Source organism: Arachis stenosperma, chromosome 6 (genome assembly GCF_014773155.1).
Source record: "Arachis stenosperma cultivar V10309 chromosome 6, arast.V10309.gnm1.PFL2, whole genome shotgun sequence".
Classification (NCBI taxonomy): Eukaryota; Viridiplantae; Streptophyta; class Magnoliopsida; order Fabales; family Fabaceae; genus Arachis; species Arachis stenosperma.
This window is the reverse complement of record NC_080382.1, coordinates 41056067-41080062: the sequence shown is the minus strand read 5'-3', so window position 1 is coordinate 41080062 and position 23996 is coordinate 41056067. Positions and strand designations below refer to the sequence as shown.

The 23996-nt window shown below is 44.3% G+C and overlaps 5 protein-coding genes across 5 annotated transcripts; 4 read left to right on the top strand and 1 right to left on the bottom strand.

The window, feature by feature from the left end:
- The first annotated feature begins 827 nt into the window (after positions 1-827).
- Positions 828-2206, top strand: LOC130933978 (uncharacterized). The gene is made up of 2 exons (XM_057863569.1): positions 828-902; positions 1736-2206. Exons 1-2 carry the CDS (start codon positions 828-830, stop codon positions 2204-2206), a joined length of 546 nt encoding a protein of 181 aa, XP_057719552.1.
- Positions 2207-6672: 4466 nt separating this feature from the next.
- Positions 6673-23786, top strand: LOC130933977 (uncharacterized). Its single transcript, XM_057863568.1, has 13 exons — positions 6673-6782; positions 6891-6957; positions 7039-7249; positions 7291-7622; positions 7694-7782; positions 7861-7945; positions 8058-8144; positions 8274-8360; positions 8451-8588; positions 8698-8816; positions 8923-8995; positions 9079-9273; positions 23776-23786. The coding sequence occupies exons 1-12, from the start codon at positions 6739-6741 to the stop codon at positions 9202-9204; spliced, it is 1458 nt and encodes a 485-aa protein (XP_057719551.1). The 5' UTR covers positions 6673-6738; the 3' UTR covers positions 9205-9273; positions 23776-23786.
- Positions 9825-10547, top strand: LOC130933976 (uncharacterized). Its single transcript, XM_057863567.1, has one exon. The coding sequence runs from the start codon at positions 9825-9827 to the stop codon at positions 10545-10547; it is 723 nt and encodes a 240-aa protein (XP_057719550.1).
- Positions 11184-11903, top strand: LOC130933975 (uncharacterized). Its single transcript, XM_057863566.1, has one exon. It carries the CDS (start codon positions 11184-11186, stop codon positions 11901-11903), a length of 720 nt encoding a protein of 239 aa, XP_057719549.1.
- Positions 16651-17262, bottom strand: LOC130933974 (uncharacterized). Its single transcript, XM_057863564.1, has one exon. It carries the CDS (start codon positions 17260-17262, stop codon positions 16651-16653), a length of 612 nt encoding a protein of 203 aa, XP_057719547.1.
- Positions 23787-23996: the final 210 nt, after the last annotated feature.

Genomic DNA, 23996 nt, shown 5'->3' with positions numbered 1-23996 from the left:
AAAGGGAAAAATGCCTTTTCTGTTTTGCGTTGGCTGCAGTCCATTGCGTCCTGTCGGGTTGTCTGCATTGTTGGTCCGTTCGGAAGATATAGTCCCTCGGTTACCCCCGTATACCTTTTCCTTGAATCGATTGAAGAAGTTTGTAGCCATGCCACCCTTCGGGTTATTTTCGTCGACGTTCGTATTTGACCTGCACATCTTTGGGTACATGGCCCGTTTCGGATCGTCATCTTCATCGTAAACAGACATTTCGACGTCTCCGCCGCTGCTTATTATCGACGACTGATGAAGTCTCTTCTTCATCGTTCCTGGAAACATCAACTGTCTACGGTTGGAAATCGAGGTGCGTGACATCGGGTTGTGCATGTGTACCCTTTCGGCGACAGGTTGTCTCTGCTTCTCAATCCGATTTCCATCGGACGTTACGTTGACTTTATCCGCATGTTCCTTTAGCCTCTGGGTGACAGGCTCTCTGACACCGCCCACCAACAGCCGAATCGTCACCAATTTCGCTTCGACCCTGTCCATTCGGCGTTGCGCGCTCTTCAATTGAAAATCGTAACAGATCTGTCAGATGGCTGGATTTACCGATTGAGTTAGAGCGGAAAGTGAGATGAGTGTTACCAACCTTTGTGTTCTCGAGCACCTCTCTCATTATTTCCAGCAACGCGTCGTTTGGAGTGGTGTCGTTGGGGCCCGGTGTTATCTGGTCCTCCTAGCATTGGGTGCTTGTTAGTTCGTTCGGGTATACTTCTAACTCAGAAGAATCGGGAGTAGAATAATCATAACAACAAAAAATAAATAAATAAATAAACAAAAAACGGTTGATGCACCGCAACCGTACCTGGGCCGTCTCGTGGTTGACGTTGTTGGATGCAGCGGGTGTCCCATTCTCTGCCATTGTTGGTTGCAGTATCGGTCGTCGGCGTCCGATGAGTTGGTCCGCGTTGGTTGTGCGTGGATATGGTTGTGTTTTGAGATGGTTTGATTTGTGAAGATATTTGACTAGGCTAGCTGTTGGTCGGTCAAAAAGTTGGGTCTGCAAACACCTTTCTTGGAGTCTGAAGACGGTCAGCTCCATCCAGGCAGGATGCATCACATGCGTTTAGAATTGCACCGGTTAGGCAACCACGGGTGCCGTCCAATATTTAAGCCTTTGCAAAGTGTTTCCTAAGATAGCAAAAGGTGACCTGCCATAGCATGAGGGGGCATGAGGTCAATTTTGCTATACACTTCTTTAGTTTTGCTACAGTGTAGCGCTCAGACGCGCAGTTGTGCATCATGATGGGTATGTCAATCACGTCATATCAAAAAACGTAAATGCCCTTTAAATACAGAAACATATAAAACAACTTATTAATCAATATCCTTTAACAACAACGAATAACAAGAGATTACTTGACAGTATGATAATTACATATGAATTAGTATTTTCGAAATTTTTCATATAGAAAGATTATAACATGCAGAGAAAACGGGTCACATATTTAATGTTGATGGTTTGGATCGTCAGCTAACAACTACATGGTGTAAGATGCATCCGGCCCGCGGTTGGGGGCTATAATCGACCGTTCCGTGCCAAGTTGGCGTCACAGGGGTCAGTCAACAAGATTGCCATTGGGATGCGAACACATGATGCCATTAGCAGAGAGGTGAATATGAAACCTCGTTGCGCACGGCTATTTCAAAAGCCAGTGTTTTACTCCCCTCGTGAACTATTGAACACACAATGCAGGGATCCTCTTCCATAAGCTCGTCCTCCGTCGATGCACCGACGCCTCGATGTCACTGTGGCGTGAGGTCGCCAATCAGAACCGCTTGGAAATGTGACTATCCGGGCAGAAGATTTTATGGATGTTCTGGGTACGGAACCAGCAGGAAATGCTCGTTCTTTCAGTGGTACGATCCAGAGCCCCCGCCTCGTTACTCCGACGTCATTCGCAGGTTGCTAGAAACGAACGAGGGCATTAGAAGCGAGAACACGGAGTTGAAGAAGACAAGACAGGAACTCCTAGACGAGCTGCGTTATTTGCAACATAGTTTGTATGAAACAAGGGCAGATCTGGAGGCCTCCATTTCAGCATCTACGGCCATGGAAGACAACATGCTTGCGAGTGTCGCGACGAGGAGGAGGCGAGGTGTTCTGATCACCGTGCTGATATCTGCGATCATTTTGTTGGTTTTTTTACCGGTAAAGATCGCTTGATGAGAATTTTTATTTGTAATTTATTTTTTTTTGGTGTTCACGACTGGAAAACATGACTAGTTCAATGGATTTGATTAGCCCTAATTGTTGCGTGGATTTGATTGCACTGGTACTATCTTTTCAATCTAATAAGATAATTTTCATTTCGCATATTCATTCTACCAAGTATAATAAAACATGATACACATCAATCCATTTGAAAAACATATTTTAAGCATGCCCGGAATACAAACAATGATACAACTGGTCCACATGTCTTCGCGACGGATTTACGCAATGAGTGCCTACCGCTTATGTGATCGAATCACAATAGCGGCCGCTCTATTAGGGAACTAGACAACCCACTCCCACAGTTATAACGCGTTGAAGGTTCATGTCACTCGGCCACTCACCATTGAATGCGGTGACTCTGTGTCGGTTAAGTAAATTAATCTGAACCAACGAAATCTCCGTCAGAAAACCACCGTTAGCACCTCTTGCCCGTTTGTGATTGTTTTCGCGCACTGTGATCATACGATCACCCATGATCGTCACTGGATTCCATGGAACGCCGTACTGACCGGCAACTCCTTGCTTGATGAACGGGACGACGCACATGGATTCCAAGTCAATCTTGCACCATATGGTCGATAGTCCTCGGTGCGGGGATCGTTCATAGCAGACCAGGTGTGGGATGCCGTCGAGCACACGCAGTGCCTGCACGTGCTGAATTAAGCTACGGTTTATCCTTATCTTGCTCAGAATAAATGTGTCTGCATCCAACACTACCACATGCGTTGCAATCGTCAAACCACGTCCACCCCAGTTTACCCACACGGCCTTACCAAGGTGAAAAGCTGAGCCCTCGTCAAGGTGAGTGAGACGTTGATCGTTTATGTACGCGTGTTTCCAGCTTCCTTCTGCCAAATTGAAAACATTGCAGTGCAAAAACCTGTCTAGGACGTGCCTCTTTGACATATGGACGACGCAGTAATTATCAGTTCCCGCCCGGTATCCAAACGCGTATCCGATGACGGCTTGTTTAAGTAGTTTGTCGGCCGGATCGTCGAGTTGACGAGCGATTCGCAGCAGCGGATTCCATAACAGGAGCCTCAAATCAGGACCATTCGTGCTATACTGGACGCAGATCACACCGCAATCGGAGCCGATAACATTCCACCATCCGCGTGGACCCAGTTGTTCTGGCATTGGCGCGGCTACTCTTCCTCCGCCTACACAGTCCACAATGCAAAAAGCCTGGGTTGAACCGTACCTCTCCGGGTCACCAATCTGGAGCAACACATTACGGTATTTTCCAATGTTTGTGAGCGTGTTGTCTTTCCTAAATCTCTCGGAAGACAGTCGGACACGCCAGGTTGTGCTTGCGGTTCTGCATCTCGCCGCCGTCTTCGGGTCAGTTCGAGTGAAAATCTCCATCAAGAGATCGTCTGGAAGGATCTGCTCCCCCATATCAGCCAACGAATCCGGAAATTGATTTTCCATAGTCAAGTTGCTTTTCTTTTCCTATTTATTTTTTTTCTTTCAATGCCGTGTGTTAGACTAGCCACAACAATGGCAATCGAGTAGATGGAAGCGTATATTATACAGTTTCCACATTTGCTGTATTATATAGTTGTTGAGCGCGTTGCGTTGGGCATCATGGTTATTCTGACTATCTTGTTCCGCGGGCCGTCTGAAGTAGTCACTCACATCACATCAAGAGACGTCAATTCCCCTTAAATAAAATAAAATATTAAACATCATTTTTCAAGAAATATCGTGATATTAGGTGACAATAAATTCGATTTATTCTAAATTCAAAGAAGATGAAACGGAAGAGTCCTGCCACAATACCAAGGAAAGCTTTTTTAAATTTTTTGTCCGCGGTTCTGGGTCAGCAGACCGCCCCGAACCAACTCAATAGTAGTGCTCCGCCCGAATCCAATAAAGTTCCCGCACCCGCTCCAGATGAGGCCCGACTGTCAACCATATGTTTGCTCGTCGTCCTTCTACACACTGTGTTATCCCATTACTGTCGCTCCTTCGGCTCACCTTGGTTTGATGCATTATAAGAGGAGGATTTGGGAATTGATGGGTGGGGTTGTATGATCTGGATAGTGTTAACGGCTTATCCAATGAACGAAATAATAAATATATATATATATATATATATATATATATATATATATATGCAGCAAAAATAGTGATAAAATGATAAAAAAATACTTAGAAGGAATATATGCAGTAAGTTTTTCAGATGTAATATTGTCTGAAAATGTGGTAGAGGACCAATACTTCCATCAGATGTTTCATTACGTAGTAATGGTGAGACTTGGAATATTGAGTGAGAATGACGGTGGAAGGCCAGTGCTTCTAGCAGACCTTGAATGAAAAGGGTGATGAACGGTCAGACCTTTATGGTTTGTGCTTTAAGGTTTAGGGTTAAGGGTTTAGTGTGTAGGGTTTACGGTTTATGATTTATGGTTTATGGTTTAGGGTTTAGGGTTTAGGGTTTAGGGTTTAGGGTTTAGGATTTATGGTTTTTGGTTTTAGGGTTTAGGGTTTATGGTTTAGGGTTTAAGGTTTAAGGTTTATGGTTTAGGGTTTATGGTTTAGGGTTTAGGGTTTGTGATTTTATGGTTTATGGTTTAAGTGTAGGGTTTAGGGTTTAGGGTTTAGGGTTTATGATTTAGGGTTTGTGGATTAGAGTTTGTGATTTATGGTATAAGGTTTATGGTTTAGGGATTATGGTTTAGGGTTTAGGGTTTATGGATTAAGGTTTATGGTTTAGGGTTATGGGGTTAGGATTTAGGGGTTAGGGTTTAGGGTTTACTGTTTAGGGTTTATGGTTTATGGTTTAGGGTTTAGGGTTTAGGGTTCATGGTGTAGGGTTTAGGGTTCATGGTGTAGGGTTTAGGGTTCAGGGTTTAGGGTTTAGTGCTTAGGGTTTAGGGTTTTGGGTTTAGGGTTTAAGGTTTTATGGTTTAGGGTTTAGGGTTTAGGGTTTAGGGTGTAGGGTTTAGGGTTTAGGTTTTAGGGTTTATGGTTTAGGGTTTAGGGTTTAGGGTTTGTGATTTATGGTTTATGGTTTAAGTTTAGGGTTTAGGGTTTAGGGTTTAGGTTTTAGGGTTTAGGGTTGATGGTTTATTGTTAAGAATTTAGGCTTTAGGGTTTAGTATTTAGGGTTTACGGTTTATTGTTTATGGTTTAGGGTTTAGGGTTTAGGGTTTAGTGTTTATGGATTAGCGTTTAGGGTTTAGGGTTATGGGGTTAGGATTTAGGGGTTAGGGTTTAGGGTTTACGGTTTAGGGTTTATGGTTTAGGGTTTAGGGTTTATTTTATATGATTTATGGTTTAGGGTTTAGGGTTTAGGGTGTAGGCTTTAGGATTTATGGGTGAGGGTTTGTGGTAGGGTTTAGGGTTTAGGGTTTAGGGTTTGTGGTTTAGGGTTTAGGGCTTATGGTTTATGGTTTAGGGTTTATGGTTTAGGATTTATGAGTTAGGATTTGTGGTAGGGTTGATGGTTTAGGGTTTAAGGTTTAGGGTTTTGGGTTTAGGGTTTATGTTGCACCGACTTTAATTTTTGGTCTACTAAAAAGGACACATATCCATTAAATCTTCAATCTGAAATTATATCCAACGGTCGTTTTCCAAGACTTCACTGGAAAGTCCACCTAAAACTAAACCCTGTGCTTTATGCTTAAAAAATAACGTAACCAGATTCATGGGCAATGGTGGTCATAACCGGGAGAGAACTAGATGCTACTAATCCGCGCACGATAGTGGAAAGCAACCTCCGCCACTAATTTTGTCGTGATGCACCCGAGGCGAAACTTTATGACGCGCTGACCTAGAGCATGGGTAGCTGCAGACGAGCAAGTGTATATGTCAATTCGGGGTATGGGACAATACGCTTTCTATAGATATTTATGCTTTAAACATGAATGGTACAACTTTGGACAAAAGGTTAATACGTACGCTAGGAAGGGAACCGGAAGGAAGCGAATGTATTAGCCATTTTGGCTTTGTCCCATCTCCCAACGAATGCCTTTTGACGGTTTACTTGTGTAGGAAATTCAGCATTACGCCCATCACATATATAGCGCGCAGTCCCATGCCTCTACGATATAATGAATTAAAATAATGATGGCGAGGCGGGGTGGGGAAGGCATGGTGTGACTTAGCGCCTGAGTGGAGGCCACTCGATAGTTTTGGATTGATTTGACCGCAGTGGTCATAGCATAAGTGATTGCAAAAGGAAGTTCTATAGTATAGTGTCACTCAAAACATTCACTTTTGGATACGGAACACACCATAAAACGAGCCCAAATAACAACGTACCATACGAGTGAAAGATTTGTCGCGAGTTTGACGATTACAACAGATAGCCGTGACTCCATCCACAACACCCGAGTACCGTTAACATAGACGCATCACATTCCGTAAACGGAGGACAAAGCCGTGGGCATTTGCAAGTTCCTTTGCATTTAAAATAAACCCACCTACCGTACTAAACCATCAATATTCGAAACACAAAAAAAAAAAGAAAAACAATGGGCGACGGTGAAGCACGCTCCGACGGTGACACACACAACAGGTTAGACAGGTTTCATTTATGACTTTTAGAATACAACAAAACGCAGTACGTTGCATATGCATGGTAGACGAATATTCGCATTAACAGCCACGTACGGGGTACATGCAGGGACGTATGCGAAGAGGTCCACGACGCAGATACAGTTGAGCAGTCGCAGCCCCGACAAGCGTCTGAGGTAAATCTTCTGCTCAGGTGTACTTCACACATTTTTTAAACAAATAACTGATTTGATTTTGGTCTTTTTTTTAATATGTAGCTCCCCGGTGGACCCAAAGCTGACTTCGAAACCTCAGCCGAAGCTCCACAGCCGGATGATGTTAATGCAGTCAAAGGTGACCCGATCCAGTCGGAAGAGGACTGGTCGTTTCCGAAGATCGGTCTCATTGTCAAGGACTTGATGAGGGGCTTCGTGGAAAAGGTTCTGGTTAGGTTTTACTCCTTGGCCATGTATGTAACGTGTCATGTAGGTGTTCGTGATACTAAACCGGTTTAGCTTATTCTCCGACAGAGGGATCTCGAGAAGGAGACCGACAACGCAGCTGCGGCAATCTCCGAGAAAACCATCGTGTTGTTGGATTCCGAGGGGAGACGGATGGACAGTCAACCCCGCAGTCCAAGAAAGTTGCATCTGGCATCGCTAGTGGAACGCCGATTGTCCCAGATCCGCCTGAGAATAGTACTCCACCCCTTGCAGGAACCGACAGCATCATGAGAAAGTTGTTTCGCACACCACCATCGACAACAAGGAATGCCAAACGGCGACGTTCCGGTGATGGAACTGACAGTTCTATGCGATCTGGTTCCAGCAGGGAAAAGTCTGCCCATTCAACGAGCAAGAAGGTAACTAATCGGTAAGTTTGTTTATCGAAAACTGCGCTAACCGACTGATGTTTGACAAACATGTGTCGTAGATGAGGTTCAAGATCACTCCTGCCATGGACTTTAACAACCGACAGTCGGCCTTATTCGCGTACGTCTTCGACGGAAACCTTGATCCATGGTAAAACTCAAGCTTTGTTTTCTTTAAACCTGCTTATCGCGGTTATTTTAATTCGTTAACACTTTCCTCTGACTATAGCGAGGAACTTGTCCGTATTGGAGTCAAGTCCGCGGACAGGGTTGATTTACACAGCTTACTACCGGGAAATGACGTTGATGACAAGGTATGACACCTGTTTATGCTTGTTTTGAGTAGGAAAAACACATATATGGTGTTGCGAGACATCATCGGGGTTTTTTGTTTATCTTATATTTTTGGCTATTCTTCGTTACCAGATCATCCATCTGGTTGCCATGACTATGACCTGTGCTAAGATACTTGCCACGTCGCCCGCGTACTGGTACTTACCACCGTTTGTCTCGGTAAGTTTGTCCTGATCTGGCGTTGGTGCTCGATATGAATTATTGCGCCGTTAACGGTCGTTGACAGTCGTCGACGCACTGACACTTATAGAACATAACTTATTTAATTCGTCAGCGTTGTCTGTGCAGGATGATATATTGAACGGGGAGACGACAGAGTTAATGCTCAACCGTTACATGGAGAACTGGATGCGGCCATCCAGATTCCTTGAACTTGTCTGTTAAAGGACAACTTTTGGTTCATCGAAATCTAAACCAGGAACAAGTGTCTTCAGTGGATTAACTATACGTGTTTATCTTGTGCAGATTTATGACCCCATGCAGGACGCGCTGGGCCACTGGTTTTTGATGCTCGTGTCTCTGAAAGACAAGGCAATTAACAACCTTGATTCATCGCTGAACCAGTTCGAGACGCCTCACCGGGAAGACCGGATTCGGAAAACGGTTAACTACAACTTTGATTGTAGTCTTTACTTTTAATTTGGCATACTGGTATAGCATGCAACACGGCGTGCATAAAAGCGTTCTGATTTATATTCCGCAGTCCGTGCAGGCAAGGGTGTTGTACAACGTGACACAAGCAGTTTACGAGAAGCACTTTATGCCCTTACCAAGCAACTTCGGAGATTTCCCGATAAGGAGCCCCATAGGGATACCTAATTGTGGGCAGAGGTACGTTATCAGCAAATAAAACATGCATGTATCACAGTGATGATTTTCACATGTTATCCATAATACGTACTGACGGTTACTGTCTATTCGTCGGATCAACATTCAGCATGAACTCAGGGATATGGGTCATTGGGTGGCTCAACATGGGGGACAAATTCAACCCGATCATGGACGGGATTGTAAGTACGCTCAAATAAAAATGGTAGATTACGGCTATTAAATTATAGGGGCACAATAAACCCGATCGTTAACCATTTTGCAGTTACGGGAGAACGAGATCAGGGCAACAACTGCGGTGAACCTGACCAGCACACCATTCAACAAACTCCGGGACCGTGTATTGGGCAAGGCAGAGTTATGGAGGATGAAAACAAAGAAGAACACCTAAGTCGACCGGCTGGTACTGCATTGGCGACATGGTTCAACCAGCTGTGACGCTTATGCCCCCATGCCAGAGGTAGTATTACGTTGCTTTCTTCTTTAGTTTTATATTAGGGTACACTGCGACCACGTGTGGCGATTCAAGTTTATGTTACTCGCAAATTAAGACTTTCTGTGTTTACGGCCGTTCGTTTCATGTTTCCTCTTTCGTGCATGTACGCCTATTGCAATTTCCAGGAATGATTTTCTTTAATTATATTTATACATATGAATGCGATGATGATTAGTTAGCATATATTTTACTTAGATTTAATTTTAACGCTCCTAGCCGTCGACTAAATACGCACCAGCGCGTAACGACAAATCTAAAAATGCCCTCAATTAACAATGTTATTTCTATTTACAATACAAGTTCGTAGAATCCCTTTTCCTTTTTATTTTTTTGGAAAACTTAAATGGATTTTCGCCAACGAAATTATGCGTCGGTTAAGTCCAAGGAAATTGGATTCCAAAGGGCGACCCTTATCCATAAATATACTAGCATTCCTACTCTCAAAACCACTGGTCAGTGGATAACATCCTGTGAAGTATATACACTAGCAGGCCCCAGTCCAAGCGAAAGTTTTAATGGAGCGTTTCTGTAACACCTCCGAACTACCCCGCGATGTTTGGGTAGCCATAGCCATTAAAGTCGCGACGACATCAATTGATGACCTGTGCAGGTTCCGTATGACGTGTTGCGTTGCGCGCGATGTAGGCGACGACGATACTGTGCTCAGGATGGTTGCCATACCACCTCCACATGACATGAATTGGGTGTGGATACGGGACCCTATTGGGCGAAGATTTTTTGAGAGGTGCATTGAGATTGGTCACCCGGAACTTCTGTTTCGGGAGGCGCTGCGGGAGCTCTACATAAGACGTAACCACGCCGTCGGATGGGAAATGCTGCAAAATACAGCAAGGAATGGGCTGGACGCCGCCAAGTACGCATTTTCAATGGAGTTGCTCCTCCGAAGGGACGACAGAGACGCCAAAAAAGAAGGTTTGAAACTATTTTGCACGCTCGAAGCGGGTAACTTACTCCCGGCATGTTACTCGAGTTGCTTCGCAGTCCTCACAATTTCTTGGCCAGATGAAGTCCAAATGCTAGATAAGGGAGAAGAACATACAGTATGTAACTCGACCAGATGCTTGACCCGAGGCCACATGGGTCTTCTCTATGACTACCGCCGAAGGGCCGCAGAACGGGGCTCCATCCACGGTGTCGGAGGCGCCAACCATATTCGGTGCATTCGTTGTCGCGCCGACTACGAGGTGGAACGATTCGTTGACATAGCTAGGGTTTAGGATTGTTATGCATATTAGGTTTATTATTGACATATAATATTTCGGTTTAGTATGGATGTATAATATTAGCGGTTATCTACTTTATTACCATATAAATGTTATTTAAGTAAACAGATACTTATTACATATAGATATCTTAAAATTATAGTTAAACAACATGAATTTTGAACAATGTCTAAATAATGTCAATTAATATTATTAAAATATTAGACTAAATTAATAACATTAAATTATGATATAACAAAACATAAAGAGGAAAAAAATATATTTGGAAATCCCCAAGCGACGAAATAGAAAAAACCTAACTTTAAAGGGAAGTTATTGATCGGTTAGTTAAACAAAAATGAAAAAAAATAAAAAATATGAATACAAGGGACGTGTTGGCTAAGGAACCCTTGTGTGAGCCGACGGGAAACTCAACCGGCAGGCTCTCTAAACGACGTGATTGTAGCTGAGTAGGTGTAGATGCACAGTACACAACCGATGGGATACCATCGCACACGGCACCGGGTGACTATAAAGACACCGTAAACAACAACCATTGAGATAACTGATTGGAGCCTTTCTGTTATCCAGTACTTACACATAACCGACCATTTATCTATCGTGTGAGGGCGCTCAATACAAGGGGAGGAGATGTATCGTCCGACAGGCCCGGCCAACCTTCCCCACGATGTATGGACCTTAATTGCTGGAAGGACCGCAGCACAGTCCGTCAGGGACTTGTGCACTCTCAGGATGTCGTGCACCACTGCACGTAATGCAGGGGATGAGGATTTCGTTTACAGATGCGCCAACATTCCAATTTGGGACCAGCGATGGTGGAGTGTGAGTCCCATGCACCAGCCGGGAAGAAACTTCTTAGCGCGATGCAGGCAGAGTGGGCACCTGGAAGTTCTGTTTCGGTCTGCTGTGTCTGACCTTTTCCTAGGCGGGTGTCGTTTTGCGGGGATGGAAACCATGCACGTTGTCGCAGCCCAAGGCAATTCGGCAGCCCAGTACACAGTGCCGATGATGGTGATGCTACGCGACGACGCCGAGTCAAAGAACAAGGGCTTACAAATATTTCGTGGGCTTGAGGCGGCCGGTGCCCTGACAAACTGCAAATTGGTGTTCCGCGGCGTTGTCCAGGGGACGTGGAGACACCTGCGTCGCCTGCCAAGGCTAAACGCAGAGAATCAAGTCTGTTCTTCGCATGCATGTCCAAGCCGTGGAAACATGGGTGCAATTTACCGCCATCAACGCTATGGAAGAGGGTGGGACGTAAACGAGGGTGACGGAGGTGCTGCTCATATTCCGTGCGTGCATTGTAGGGCTGATTATGAATTGATCCTGTTTGTTCACCTCTTTGACTAATTGGATAGGAATGGGTTCTCAATATTTTTTTGGTTATCCTATGTAATATATCTTTATCACTATTATGTAAAAATTTTTCCAACTATTTGACTCGTTTTGCCGTTTTGGTACTTTTTGTCTCGTTTTGCCATCATTTTTATTTTTGTGTTTTCTGCTTAGTATTAAAAATTTAACTTATGGAAAATACAATTGTTTCCACTTACTAACCTCACATTCGGTGACCCTTGGTTGCATAGCCAAGTAATAAAGTTTTTTTTATGAGATCAACACAAGTCCTGTCTGCCACGTTATTCATAGCAGTCCATAGACCTTCATCCCTTCCTGTCTACTCTAACGTTACATTGTCAAGATTTGCAATCATAGCGGATTTTGCGCAATCGATGCAGCATAAGTTTTCCCAGGCTTTTTCTTCGTTTATCGATTAAACCACCAGGTGCATTATTATCTTCATTTTCTCAAGGAATAGCATACGTACATTAATTAACCACATTAAAATGTATTAATTTATTTATTATTAACTTAAATTTTTATTTTCATTAATGTATATCAATGCACAAGTCCGTCATAATTCATAACCATTCCTTATATTTATCCATAACCTCTGCCGGGAGAAAAGTCATAGCTTTAAGGGCCGTTATCGTCTACCAAACCTCCCGGTCTTCATCCGACAAAATGTCGCACGAATCCCTCGATGACCACACCATTAGTCCGGGCGACCTCGAGGAACATCCGACCGCAGACCTGATCAACACCCTCCAACAGAGGATGAGGTTTCTGAGTGATAGTCTTCGTAGGACACAAGACGAAGCAAGGACGGCGAGGATCGAGGCAATCACCGCGAAAGTCAGGGCTAGTATCAGGAAGCATCAACTGGAACAAGGCCGCCAGTTGGAAAAGAAGTTGCGCATGGAGATGGAACAGCATCAAACCACCGTTCGCGAACTCGAAGACAAAGCAAACGCTTTGAAAGCGGAAATTGCCGATCTTCGTCGAAGGGAACAGCAACAGATGGCACCGTGGCGTGAAATGGAAGGTAGGCTTGAGGTTGTGGAGATCAAGGTAAGTTTATTGGTCCGCCAACTGTATGGTCAACCTGCGGCAACGGCAGACGGCTCTGACTATCAGGAAACCGCCGGGCAGAATAGAGACGATGTCGGGGCTATATGACCCACGGCATCTACCTTCCAAGTCTTTATTTGCTGTGTTTCCGTATTTCCTTAGCTGTTCTTTTCATGTTCTGTAACCCCTGCGTAAAACTCGGTTTTCTTAATTATATATAATTTCCGCAACATTTGAGTTTTTTTTCTTTCTTTCTTTCTATTTTCGGATGAAGCTATCTACACAGTAGCAACATGGCTGACACATAACCTACTTCGATGCTGCCCTCCGTCTAGACTCCAGACAGCAGTTCCATCCCAATGCCACAGCGGGCAAACCGGAAATACTCCATCAACCCCTGTCGGAGTATAGCATCCGCAATTCCTGCTTCAACACAGCGACCGATACTCTCCTGCCGGTCAAGGAAAAATAAAAAGGACAATAACGGTATAACACGTAAATCGTTTCGTTGCCCAACATTAGATTATACACTGACATTAGTTAATTTTTACGGCTTAGCGCGTAACTCGTTTCGTTGCACAACATTATGGTTAATACCGGATATTTAGTACATTTAATTTATGTACTTACACCCATATTTACCTATACGTACAATTAGAAGTGGCATCCTTTTGCCAAACGCCGGTGGGCAGTCTGGATTTCATTTTCCAGCTTGCGTAGATATCCGAAAATGAGAAATGGGAATTGGAAAACGTGAATGACATTTTTGTTGTTTGCAAATTTAATGGAGCTCGTCGATAATCGTTATTATTGGAAAGCGTCAGATAAAACAATTAAATACATGTCGTATTCTGTACATTATGGAATATTAAACCGATTAAAAACCGTCAGTGATCACATCAAATTAAGTTATCGAATAATATGGTAAATTTTTTATTTTCGGTTAATTGCATTAATTTTTTTATGGTTGATTTGACAAAACAAAACTCTTTTCTTCATATCTAACTTTGTACACCACACCTCTACACCTGTCCCTGGCATCCCTGCACACCTGCTTCTGAACCTAATTCGGATTGAAGTACACGCTAACTCCTGAGCGTGGGGTCCGCGCGACAGAAAACCTCTACCTTTCCACTTCCACTACTAAGCATCCAGGCGAGGGAAAACCTATAAACCAATTCGCACCATTGAGTCTACACCCACGCGCGAAGATGGAAACAGAATAAAAATATATTATGAGTATAACCGTGATTAAAGTTAACAAAATTGGAGATAATGCTTCATACGCTAACACAACTCACGAGAATCATAAACGACAAACCAGGAAAACAGAAACCCCAAGATATACAATTTTTATTCGAATGCAAACAACTGCAGGAACACCTGAACCTCGTAATCGGCCAAACACTGCACACAGGAGACCCAGGACAAATCTTCCACATCACCCATGGTTCCCCTGGTGCGGCAACTGGTTGAGCGACAAACCTCGGGCAGTCCAGTATAGAACGGCTTAAGTTCCAACCTCGGACTCGCGAAAAAGTGAGTGACTACACCTCTACACCTTTCGAGCACCCCAGTAGCACGTACAATCTCAAAATATTTAAGTCCCTTTCGCACGAGCACTTCGTCTTCATTGGCAATAGACAGTAGCAGCATCGCACACATGTAACAGCCCTCCAACTCGTCTCCAGTTACACCAATGGAGTCACCAAACAAACAGAATTCATTCATCTCCGCCCGGAGCATGGCACCCGGATTTCCTGCCTCAGCGCATCGTTCTATGAACCTATGTTTAGGTAGGCAATGGTTGTCTAAAAAGGACGCAATCGGCAACTCCGTCATCGACGCCTCCTTGTAAACAGCGTTGGACCTCGCTGCACCCAGAAACACCTTGCAACTAACCTGCATGTTGAACAAATCCTTAATTGAATCCAACGCAACCCTCGTGGCAATCCTAACCCATATATCGCGAGGAAGAAGATTTAGTGGACATTCGCACTCAACAGATACGGTCCCTTTACCTCCGACCCTCTTGGCTGCCTTCCTCTTCCTTCCGTTATTCATGGAACCTCCAGCCATTTGCAAGCAACTTAGGCCGTAGGTTATACAAAGTATAAAGAGGACACACGACCACCAACGATACGTTTTGTGCTGTTAGGATATATATTTTTTTTAATTGGTTCAGTGCCTCGTTCGTTTCTCTACCGATGGTTCTGGAAAAGATAAGATAATTAATTAATAAGGGACGAACGAAATACTAATGTGCTTTCCAATTCAACTGATTTGGTTTTACGACGCACAAATTTAATGTTGACTTTTCGATTCTTGTGTTATATTCATGACAACCTTAATTGCGTTCCTTAATTACTCATTGAATAAATGTTAAATGTTATCCTTTACTTTTTTTTTCAAGCAAAATAGCTTAAATTAATGTCTTATTTTCGTGAATAAACCCCATCATTGACACGTTATTTGCGTAAAAAACCCATCCAAGCAACTTTATACTATATATATGCATACGTGCCCGTTATTCACAACCCCAAACCCTACTAACTACTAACCCTTCTTCACTTCTTCTTTGCCGTAACTCCTTCTCTCAACTCTCAGTCTGCCCTTCTCCATACCTGCCACTATGTCCTCGTCCTCTTATCCCGAGAAAATGTCGGAGCAATCCATCACAGAACACGCCATTAGTCCCGAGGACCTCGCGGAACTCTCCATCGACGCACTTATCGACATCATCCGCGTAGATGAAAAGTCCGCAGATTGTGATCTCGTTGCGGCGGCACTGGTTAAGAGGGAGGAGATCTTAAAGGCTACATTTGTAACCACCAATCCAGAACTGAGGCAGGCAAAGGTGGAGCTGATTGCCTCCAAGTTCGTCTTCGAGGCAAGAAAGGATGAACTGGAGAAAGAGGTGCAGGAAAAGCGACAGCTTGAAAAAGAATTGAAACACAATTAGGGATTTACGTTACGACGAAGCCAAACGCTAATACCTAATAAAAACAAATTAATACAGACATGGTGTCCTTTTTTTATATCATACGAAATACGTCTTTTAAAAACCTTAAACATACATTTAGTGTATTTACATAATAAAAAACTCCTTAAAATGTTGAAGCAATTTTGTTCATTAAAGGACAGTTGTTGAATCTCTGGCCCTGTTATATTATGCGAATACAATCCCGTGGTTCGAGTTGAGCATACCCACATGATCGTTGTTCAACCTCTGTACAGATTTTATACACCATCGTCAAATATCATCATTGCTCATAAAAAATTTATCCCGTACCCTTTTTTTACATGACCCCTTTCGGTCAATCCCTATTGCCTATACAAGTTACCAATTTTGCATAAATTCCCTGTCGCGATCTCAATACGCAGCCCTAGAAAAAATCCTTCCGATGGTGGAAAAGGTTGATTAACTCTACAGTCTTATGTCCATTCAAACGTCACTTCAATAGTGCAAGGTCCAGATCATTTCCCAGTCAAGAAGAAAGAATTATTCAGACTAAGTTATGGCCAAGATACGACTTAATTGCGTCGTCTGTGTACTCCACATGATAATTGATCGAAAAGACTGTTCTTTAACAAAAAAAATGTTTACAAAAATAAGGTAAAATACACCATCAGTACGCATAGCAATTAGCATGATCGGCATCTCCATCGTCGGGGTTTACAAAACTACTTAAACGCAATAAGTCTCCAAGAACTTCCGCACCTCGTATTCGGCCAGGCATTGCACACACGCCACACTGGACAGATCGCTGTCATCACCAATGGTCCCACGGGTACGGCAACTACCGGAACGGCATGACACGGACTCTTCTGGGTTCACCGGGGGTATATCGGACCACGGGCCGGCGAACACCTGCGTGAAGACCTCCCTGCACCTTTCGACTGTGCCGGACTCACGAACGACGCAAAAAAATTTGAATCCACGGCAGACCTCATCATCTGTTTTGTCACCAAGCGACAGAAGCAGCATCGCAGCGATGTAGCAGGCCTCCACATCGCCCAACTCTGCTGCCTCGGTCAGGGTCTGCATACCACCTCTACGGTGGCCACACCAGAATAAATGAGACATCCCAATGCGGAGCATAGCGGCCAGATTCCGCACTCTGGCGCATCGACGCAGAAATGTCATTGCAGGCGTACCGGAGTAGTCGAGGAAGCAAGCGATCGGCAACACCGACACCAAGGCGTGCCTGTACACGGCGTCAGAATTGCATGCAGATGCAAATAACCTGCAACTCGCCTGCATGTTGAACAGATCCTCAATCGAATTCGATGCAACCATTGTCGCAATACTCGACCATATTTCGAGAGGAAGAAGATTCGGCAGACACTCGTGCTGAACGGATACCTCCAGTTTCGTTTTGTCCTTTTGGGAACTTCCGGCCATTTGGAGGGACTTCGAGGACGGATTATTGGAGATTACAAAAGGAGGATGGACGAATTTGTAGATGCCCTTGTGGCATTTTGCTTTTAATATAATATACTGCCGTTCGGGGGGTAGGGGGAGGGGGGTTGCCCGTGGTTCAGTACCGCATATGTTTTCCTAGATGTTTTCGTTTACCGATGCATTCATATATTATAATAATTATATTGATTAAAGAAGCATTTATTGTAATTAAATCATACAGCAGATGGCCGACGTTTTGCTGGACAGGTGAAGTCCCAGGTCTTACGGGTCAGTGCAACAACGGGATGGAGACACCATAAACCGACCCCTCCCATCCCCGGCAATGTATGTTTAGGATTACTATTGTACTGTTTAGTCCCAACGCTAATATTGAACTTTTATGGCCCGTTTTTTTTTTTTATTTATTCGGCTTGGCCTATTAGCTAATGAAGTTATGAAATAGTGCTTCTATCGAAGGTTATGCGTGTGACCGTTTAAATGTTTGAACACGGTGATATGCATCGGTTCAAATATGTTACTTATCTGGTCCACGAAAGCGGGGATTTACAAGGCCACCCAACCCAAACACCCGACTCATTAACAATAAAATACATTCAGCTTTGGTTACAGCGAAACTTCATCTGAAAGTAAATAGACTAAAGAAATGCAACACCTCAAACTCGGCAAGGCAGTGGACGCAGGACACAGTCGAGGAATCGTTGGTGGCACCCATGGTCCCGCGGGTCGGACAGACGCTTGACCGGCAGACGACGGGCTTCCCTGGATCCGACGGGTGCACCCCAATCAGTGGATTTGCGAACAACTGCCCGAAGAGTTCTCAGCACATTTCGATTTTTCCAGCAGTCAGCACGTTCTCAAACATTTCAACCCCCATTCCAGCGTCCGCCCCGTCCCCAACACCTGGCGTCAACAGCAGCATCGCACACATGTAGCGGGCTTGGACATCACCCGCATCGGCGGCTTCAAGCAGGGTGTCGACCCCAGCGATGTGTCGGCCCATCCAGCAGAATTCTCTTATCCCTATACGGAATATAGCGCCTGGATTTCCTGCGCGCGCGCGCTTACATAAAGGAACCCATCCTCAGGACGGTCCTCCAAGTCATAACCGAAAACGACGGGTATCTCCGCCATGGAGGCCACCTTGTACACCGCAGATGAGCGGCCTGTGTCCAAAAATACCTTGCAGGTCGCCTGCATGTTAAACAGATCCTGGATCGAGGACGACGCAACCCTTGATGCAATTCTCTCCCATATTTCGCGAGGCAGCAGAGTCAGCGGACAGACGCGTGGTGGGACCCCTTTCCCTTTCCCTTTCCCTTTCCTTCTCCCATATCCGGCATTCTCTCTTATTCTGCCTTTCTCGGTGGTTGCACTAGATCTCATCCTATTTGATCTAAATTTATTGAATAGGTGGTGGAAGGGGAAGTTTACAGGAGGACCGTCGTTAGTATGGATCACCAGATGCGATGAAGGAAAACTGGGTAGTGAACTTATAAACTGCAAAACGGCTCACCAGATAAGTCAGGATCCGTGCCACGCATGCCTTCATTTACGCCCGCTGTAACCGATGCTTCGTTTTTAGGTTTGGCACAGGAATCGAAGACATCTTAAACGTAGGTTTAAAACCTGAACGCTGAAAAATAACTTTAAATTTAAATTTAAAACTACATTAAATTTGTTATCCCTTCTTTTTCGTTAAATATAAATATTTTATTTTTTCAAAAAAAAAACGACGTACATTAATTACACATTTTCTATGGAAAAAAAAGTATTCGAAGCAGCTTCTCACTTTACACTATAGGGCCTACACTGCACGTTAATGACAAACCCTATCCCTCTCAATGCTTCTTTCCCAGTTCTTCTCTGCTGTATCTCCTTCTCTCACCTCTCCGTCTATCCTTATCCACCTCCTTATTTCTGCCACCCTCCACTGCTCTCTCCGTTGTGTACTACCGAGAAAATGTCGAAGGAGACCGTCAACGACAACGGCGTCAGTCCCGTCTACCTCAAGGAACAGCCCATGGCCAAACTGATCGACATCGTCCGTACAGATGAAAAGTTCCTGGTATGTGACTTCGTTCAAGCCGAACTTGTCAGGAGGGAGGAAATTTGGGAGGCTAGCGTTGAAACAATATCACAGCAACTCTTCAGGGTCAGGTCCGAGAATTTGAAGTTAATGGTCAAGTTGAACAAGAAGGAGGATCAACTGGAGGAAGAGGAGAAGGCAAGGCGTATGGAGGAAAAGTTTCTGCGCATGGAGCAGCAACAGTGTGAAGCGACCGTTCGCCAAATGTATGACAAAGCAAACGAAATGATGGCCGAAAGCTCAAAGTGGCGTGACCTGGCACAAAGGGTCGTCGATGTTTTGGAGGTCAAGGAGAAATCTTTGTCCCCTCCATTAGGCGTTCAACCGGAGCAGAGTGACCACAGGGACGGAGGAATTTGACCTGGTGCACATGTGTGACATCTCTATGTTGCGTTGGTTTCTGTCGAAACCTGAAGCCCTGAACGATCTATTTAGTTTGTTTGTTAGGTCGCCCTTTTGATCTTTTGAAATGCTAATTAAAACTTGGCAGCGATTATTATATCTACTTTCATCGGTTCGATTTCGAAAATCCGTTAATATTGAATTGTTAATCAGTTTATCCTTCCTCGCCAATGACGACTACACGTCAACAACCAAATTTGAGTCATTTCCATTTTGAATGGCATTGTTTCGGTAGATTAATACTCTATGCTTCTAGTCAGTATAATTTCGCTTAATCCAGATGCGGTTAACTATCAATATCTTCTCATCTCCTGTATTGTTAGTAATAATTTGAGTTGATTTAAATTGAAATAATTTCCCATAAATATGCAAAACACGCATTTCGGCGACTCGCCATTGAGTTAACAATTTTTTGGGCTGTTTTGTATCAATTAAATGTATACGTATCTGATAGTTCACAGCCCCAAGCAAAAAACGGGGAATTATCTGAGGGGTTGATACATAATTAGGGAATTATCTTGCGTTGTTAGCATAGAAGACCAGACGCGATGAGGGAACGCTGGGGAGGGAGATTATATACTGTAAAACGCCTTACCAGATAAGTCGGGTACCGTGCCACATACGCCTTCATTTATGCCCACTGTAACCGATGCTCCATCTGTGGGTTTGGCACGTGAATCGAGGAGATCCTAGACGTAATTATTAAAGCTGAGCATTGAAGGGCAATTGAAAAACAAATTTAAAACTATATTAACGCAAAATGTTCCTTTTTTTTTCTTCCATCGAACTAGTTTTTAAATATAAATCGTTTATTTTCCCAAAAATAAACCAAGTACATTAATTACTCGTTTATTCGACGAAGCTTCCCAATTTACACGGTATATGTATACGTGCCCCTTAATGACAAACCCTACCTCCCAATGCTTCTTTCCCAGTTATTCTCTGCCGTAACTCCTTCTCTCACCTCTCCGTCTATCCTTATCCTCTTCCTTATTTCTGCCGCCCTCCACTGCTCTCTCCACTGTGTACTTCTGAGAAAATGTCGAAGGAGACCGTCACCGACCCCACCATTAGTCCCATCGACTTCACGGAAGAGCCGATGTCTAATCTGATCAACATCTTCTGTACAGATGAACAGTCCGCGGATTTTGACCTCGTTGAGGCCGAACTTGTCAGGAGGGAGGAGTTATGGAAGGCTAGGATTGAAAAAGCGGCAAAGGAACTCTTCCAGGTCGATGCCAAGAACGTAGACTTAATGGTCAAATTGAAGCAAAAGGAGGATCAACTGGAGGAAGAGAAGAAGGCACGGCGACGGGATGAAAAGTTGCTTCGCAGGAACTTGCAACAATATGACGCGGGCGGTCGACGACTGTATGACAAAGCAACCGAAATGATGGCGGAAAGCTCAAATTGGCGACTCCTGGCAAACAGTGTCGTCGATGTTTTGAAAGCCAAGGAGAAATCTTTGTCCCGCCAGGCAGGCGTTCGACCGGAGCAGGATGAAGACAGTGACGGAGGTATTTGAACTGGTTCACATGGGTGACATCTTTATGTTGTTTTGGTTTTTTGTCGATGACCAAAGCATTGAATGATCTATCTGGTTTGTTTGTTTCGTCGTCCTTTTGATCTTATGAAAAGCTAATTAAAACTCCGTAGCGATTATTATATCTACTTTCATCGGTTCGTTCTCTGCTTATCGTGAATTGTTTGTTGTTACTCATAACTCAGCCCCTCTGCCTGTAATTCACCCAAATAAAACAAGTCGTTTGAGCGGTTTAAACAAAATTACGGAATTGTCTTGAGCCGTTAGCATTTAACGTTTCCAACTTATGATTCCAGAACATTTCGGCAACTATTTACGGGTGCGTTATGAAAGACCTGTCTATCGAGTTATCCTTGCAAATCGGTTTTACACTACCGGAATAAACATTCGGAATTATTTTCATTTACGCCCACTGTAACCGATGCTTCGTTTTTTGGTTTGGCACAGGAATCGAAGACATCTTAAACGTAGGTTTAAAACCTGAACGCTGAAAAATAACTTTAAATTTAAATTTAAAACTACATTAAATTTGTTATCTCTTCTTTCCCAGTTCTTCTCTGCGGTAACTCCTTCTCTCACCTCTCTGTCTATCCATATCCCCCTCCTTATTTCCTGCCACCATCCACTGCTCTCTCCGCTGTGTACCTCCAAGAAAATGTCTAAGGAGACCGTCACCGACCACGCCGTTAGTCCCGTCTACCTCACAGAACAGCCAATGTCCAAGCTGACCGACATCGTCCGTACAGATTAGAAGTCCTTGGAATGTGACTTCGTTGAGGCCGAACTTGTCAGGAGAGAGGAAATTTGGGAGGCTAGGCTTGGGAAAATCTTGGATGACCTCTTCGGGGTTAGGTCCGAGAGGTTGAAGTTAATGGTCAAGTTAATGGTCAAGTTTATGCCCACAATATATGGTTCCATGTGTTTTTTGAGCGTATCGATTGGTTATGGGCTATGGCCTTCTAATGGAGACGGAGCCAGGACAAAATTGTTTTAAAATCCAAAGTCTCGCTTAACACAACCACAAAAAAAACATTCCCATCTGACCCATCAAGCACGAAACTTTTTGGCTTCTCGAGGAAGACTTTATGGAAGGGTGATGGCACACAGTGCTAAGGGGTGGAACTCTGACTAAATTAATTAATTAGATAGGATTCACCCTTCATATCCGCTCGATTCACACGCTGTCCACTCTGTTGGTGTTGTTCTCCTAACTAAGAATATCCCCTTCTTCTCTGTTGGTGCCTGGACGAGAAAATGGTACGAGAACACGCGAAAGGTGACATCGTTAGGGTTATCAAAGCGGCAGGAGATCCGTCGCGACCGATGGTAGGTTAAAGCTTGCTCTTCTGTTCTTTCCATTATTTCTGACTCTCCTCTCCGCATTTTGTTCTATCTCTTACGCCGACTCCTCATGTGCCCTTATATGCAGCGTCTACCGTTACCGAATGGGCTCCTCCCCAAAGGTAGCAACCATCTCTATGTCACGGTCGCCGATGGGTCAAACCATACCTACAAGATTGCATGCAGACCCAAGGGGTGGAAAGAGATCACTCTCGGCAGGGGATGGCAAAGGTTCTATCATGAATACAAGCTACAACCATCTAACATTCTGCTGTTCAAGCACAAGGGCAGAGACGACTTCAGCATTCGCATCTTTCAGTCACCGGGTGTGGAGAGGACGTATGTTACGTCCGGTGATGAAGCCGACGACATCACACCCCCGAAGGTTCCACGGAACCGTACACGCGCTCCTGAAGCGCCCCGGCGTCAAACGGGGTGCATCAATGTCCCCAGGAGCGCAGCTGCAGCTGAGGTGGAGCAGACATTTCTGTCCGAGCACCCCTTCTTCATCATGCACATCACAAAAAGGCTCTTGGGCACCCACTTCCTGGTAATGGCTTTCCCTCTCCACTATATATGCACGTGTTACGTTGTTTAACTTTGGGGACCGCATTATCTGTTTTGTTCCCCTGCTGTTCCCTCTATTAAAAGTAATGTGGCGGCCTACCTGGTCTATATAAAGTGTTGTTCTTTCGCTGGTCCTTACTTTGTTGGCATGTGTGCCCTTCTACGTGTTCCACATCTTCTGTCCTCTGCTGTTGCTTAATTGTTAATGGTTGGCTATCTGGTGGATCGGTTGTTGACTTCAAATTCATTACAAAAATTTGTTGGTAATGTATGTTGTTGTTAAATACTTAAATTCCATTGTTTAGGGAAAGAAGCACCCAATTGCATGCTAATTGTTCATAATGCCATCGTCAGTAGTTGTCGTTTCATTCTGTTTGACTGCATGCACATTGCATTCATGTTACACATGTCCTTAACTTCATCTCCTTCTCCATTTTGGTTTGCCCAGCTAAATGTGCCGCACTTTGGAGACGACGTCAACGATGGTGTCATGGTCACTCTCAGATCGGGGGAGATTTCCGTCCGGGCCGTCTACAGCAAATACGAGGGCAAAAGAAGGCGCAATTGTGGCACCATTAGCCAAGGGTGGGTGGGTTTCTTGCGCAAGTGTAACATAAGTGTGCCCAAGCTGGCTGTCTTTGAGATCTCCAGTACCCACCCAGAAGTGGA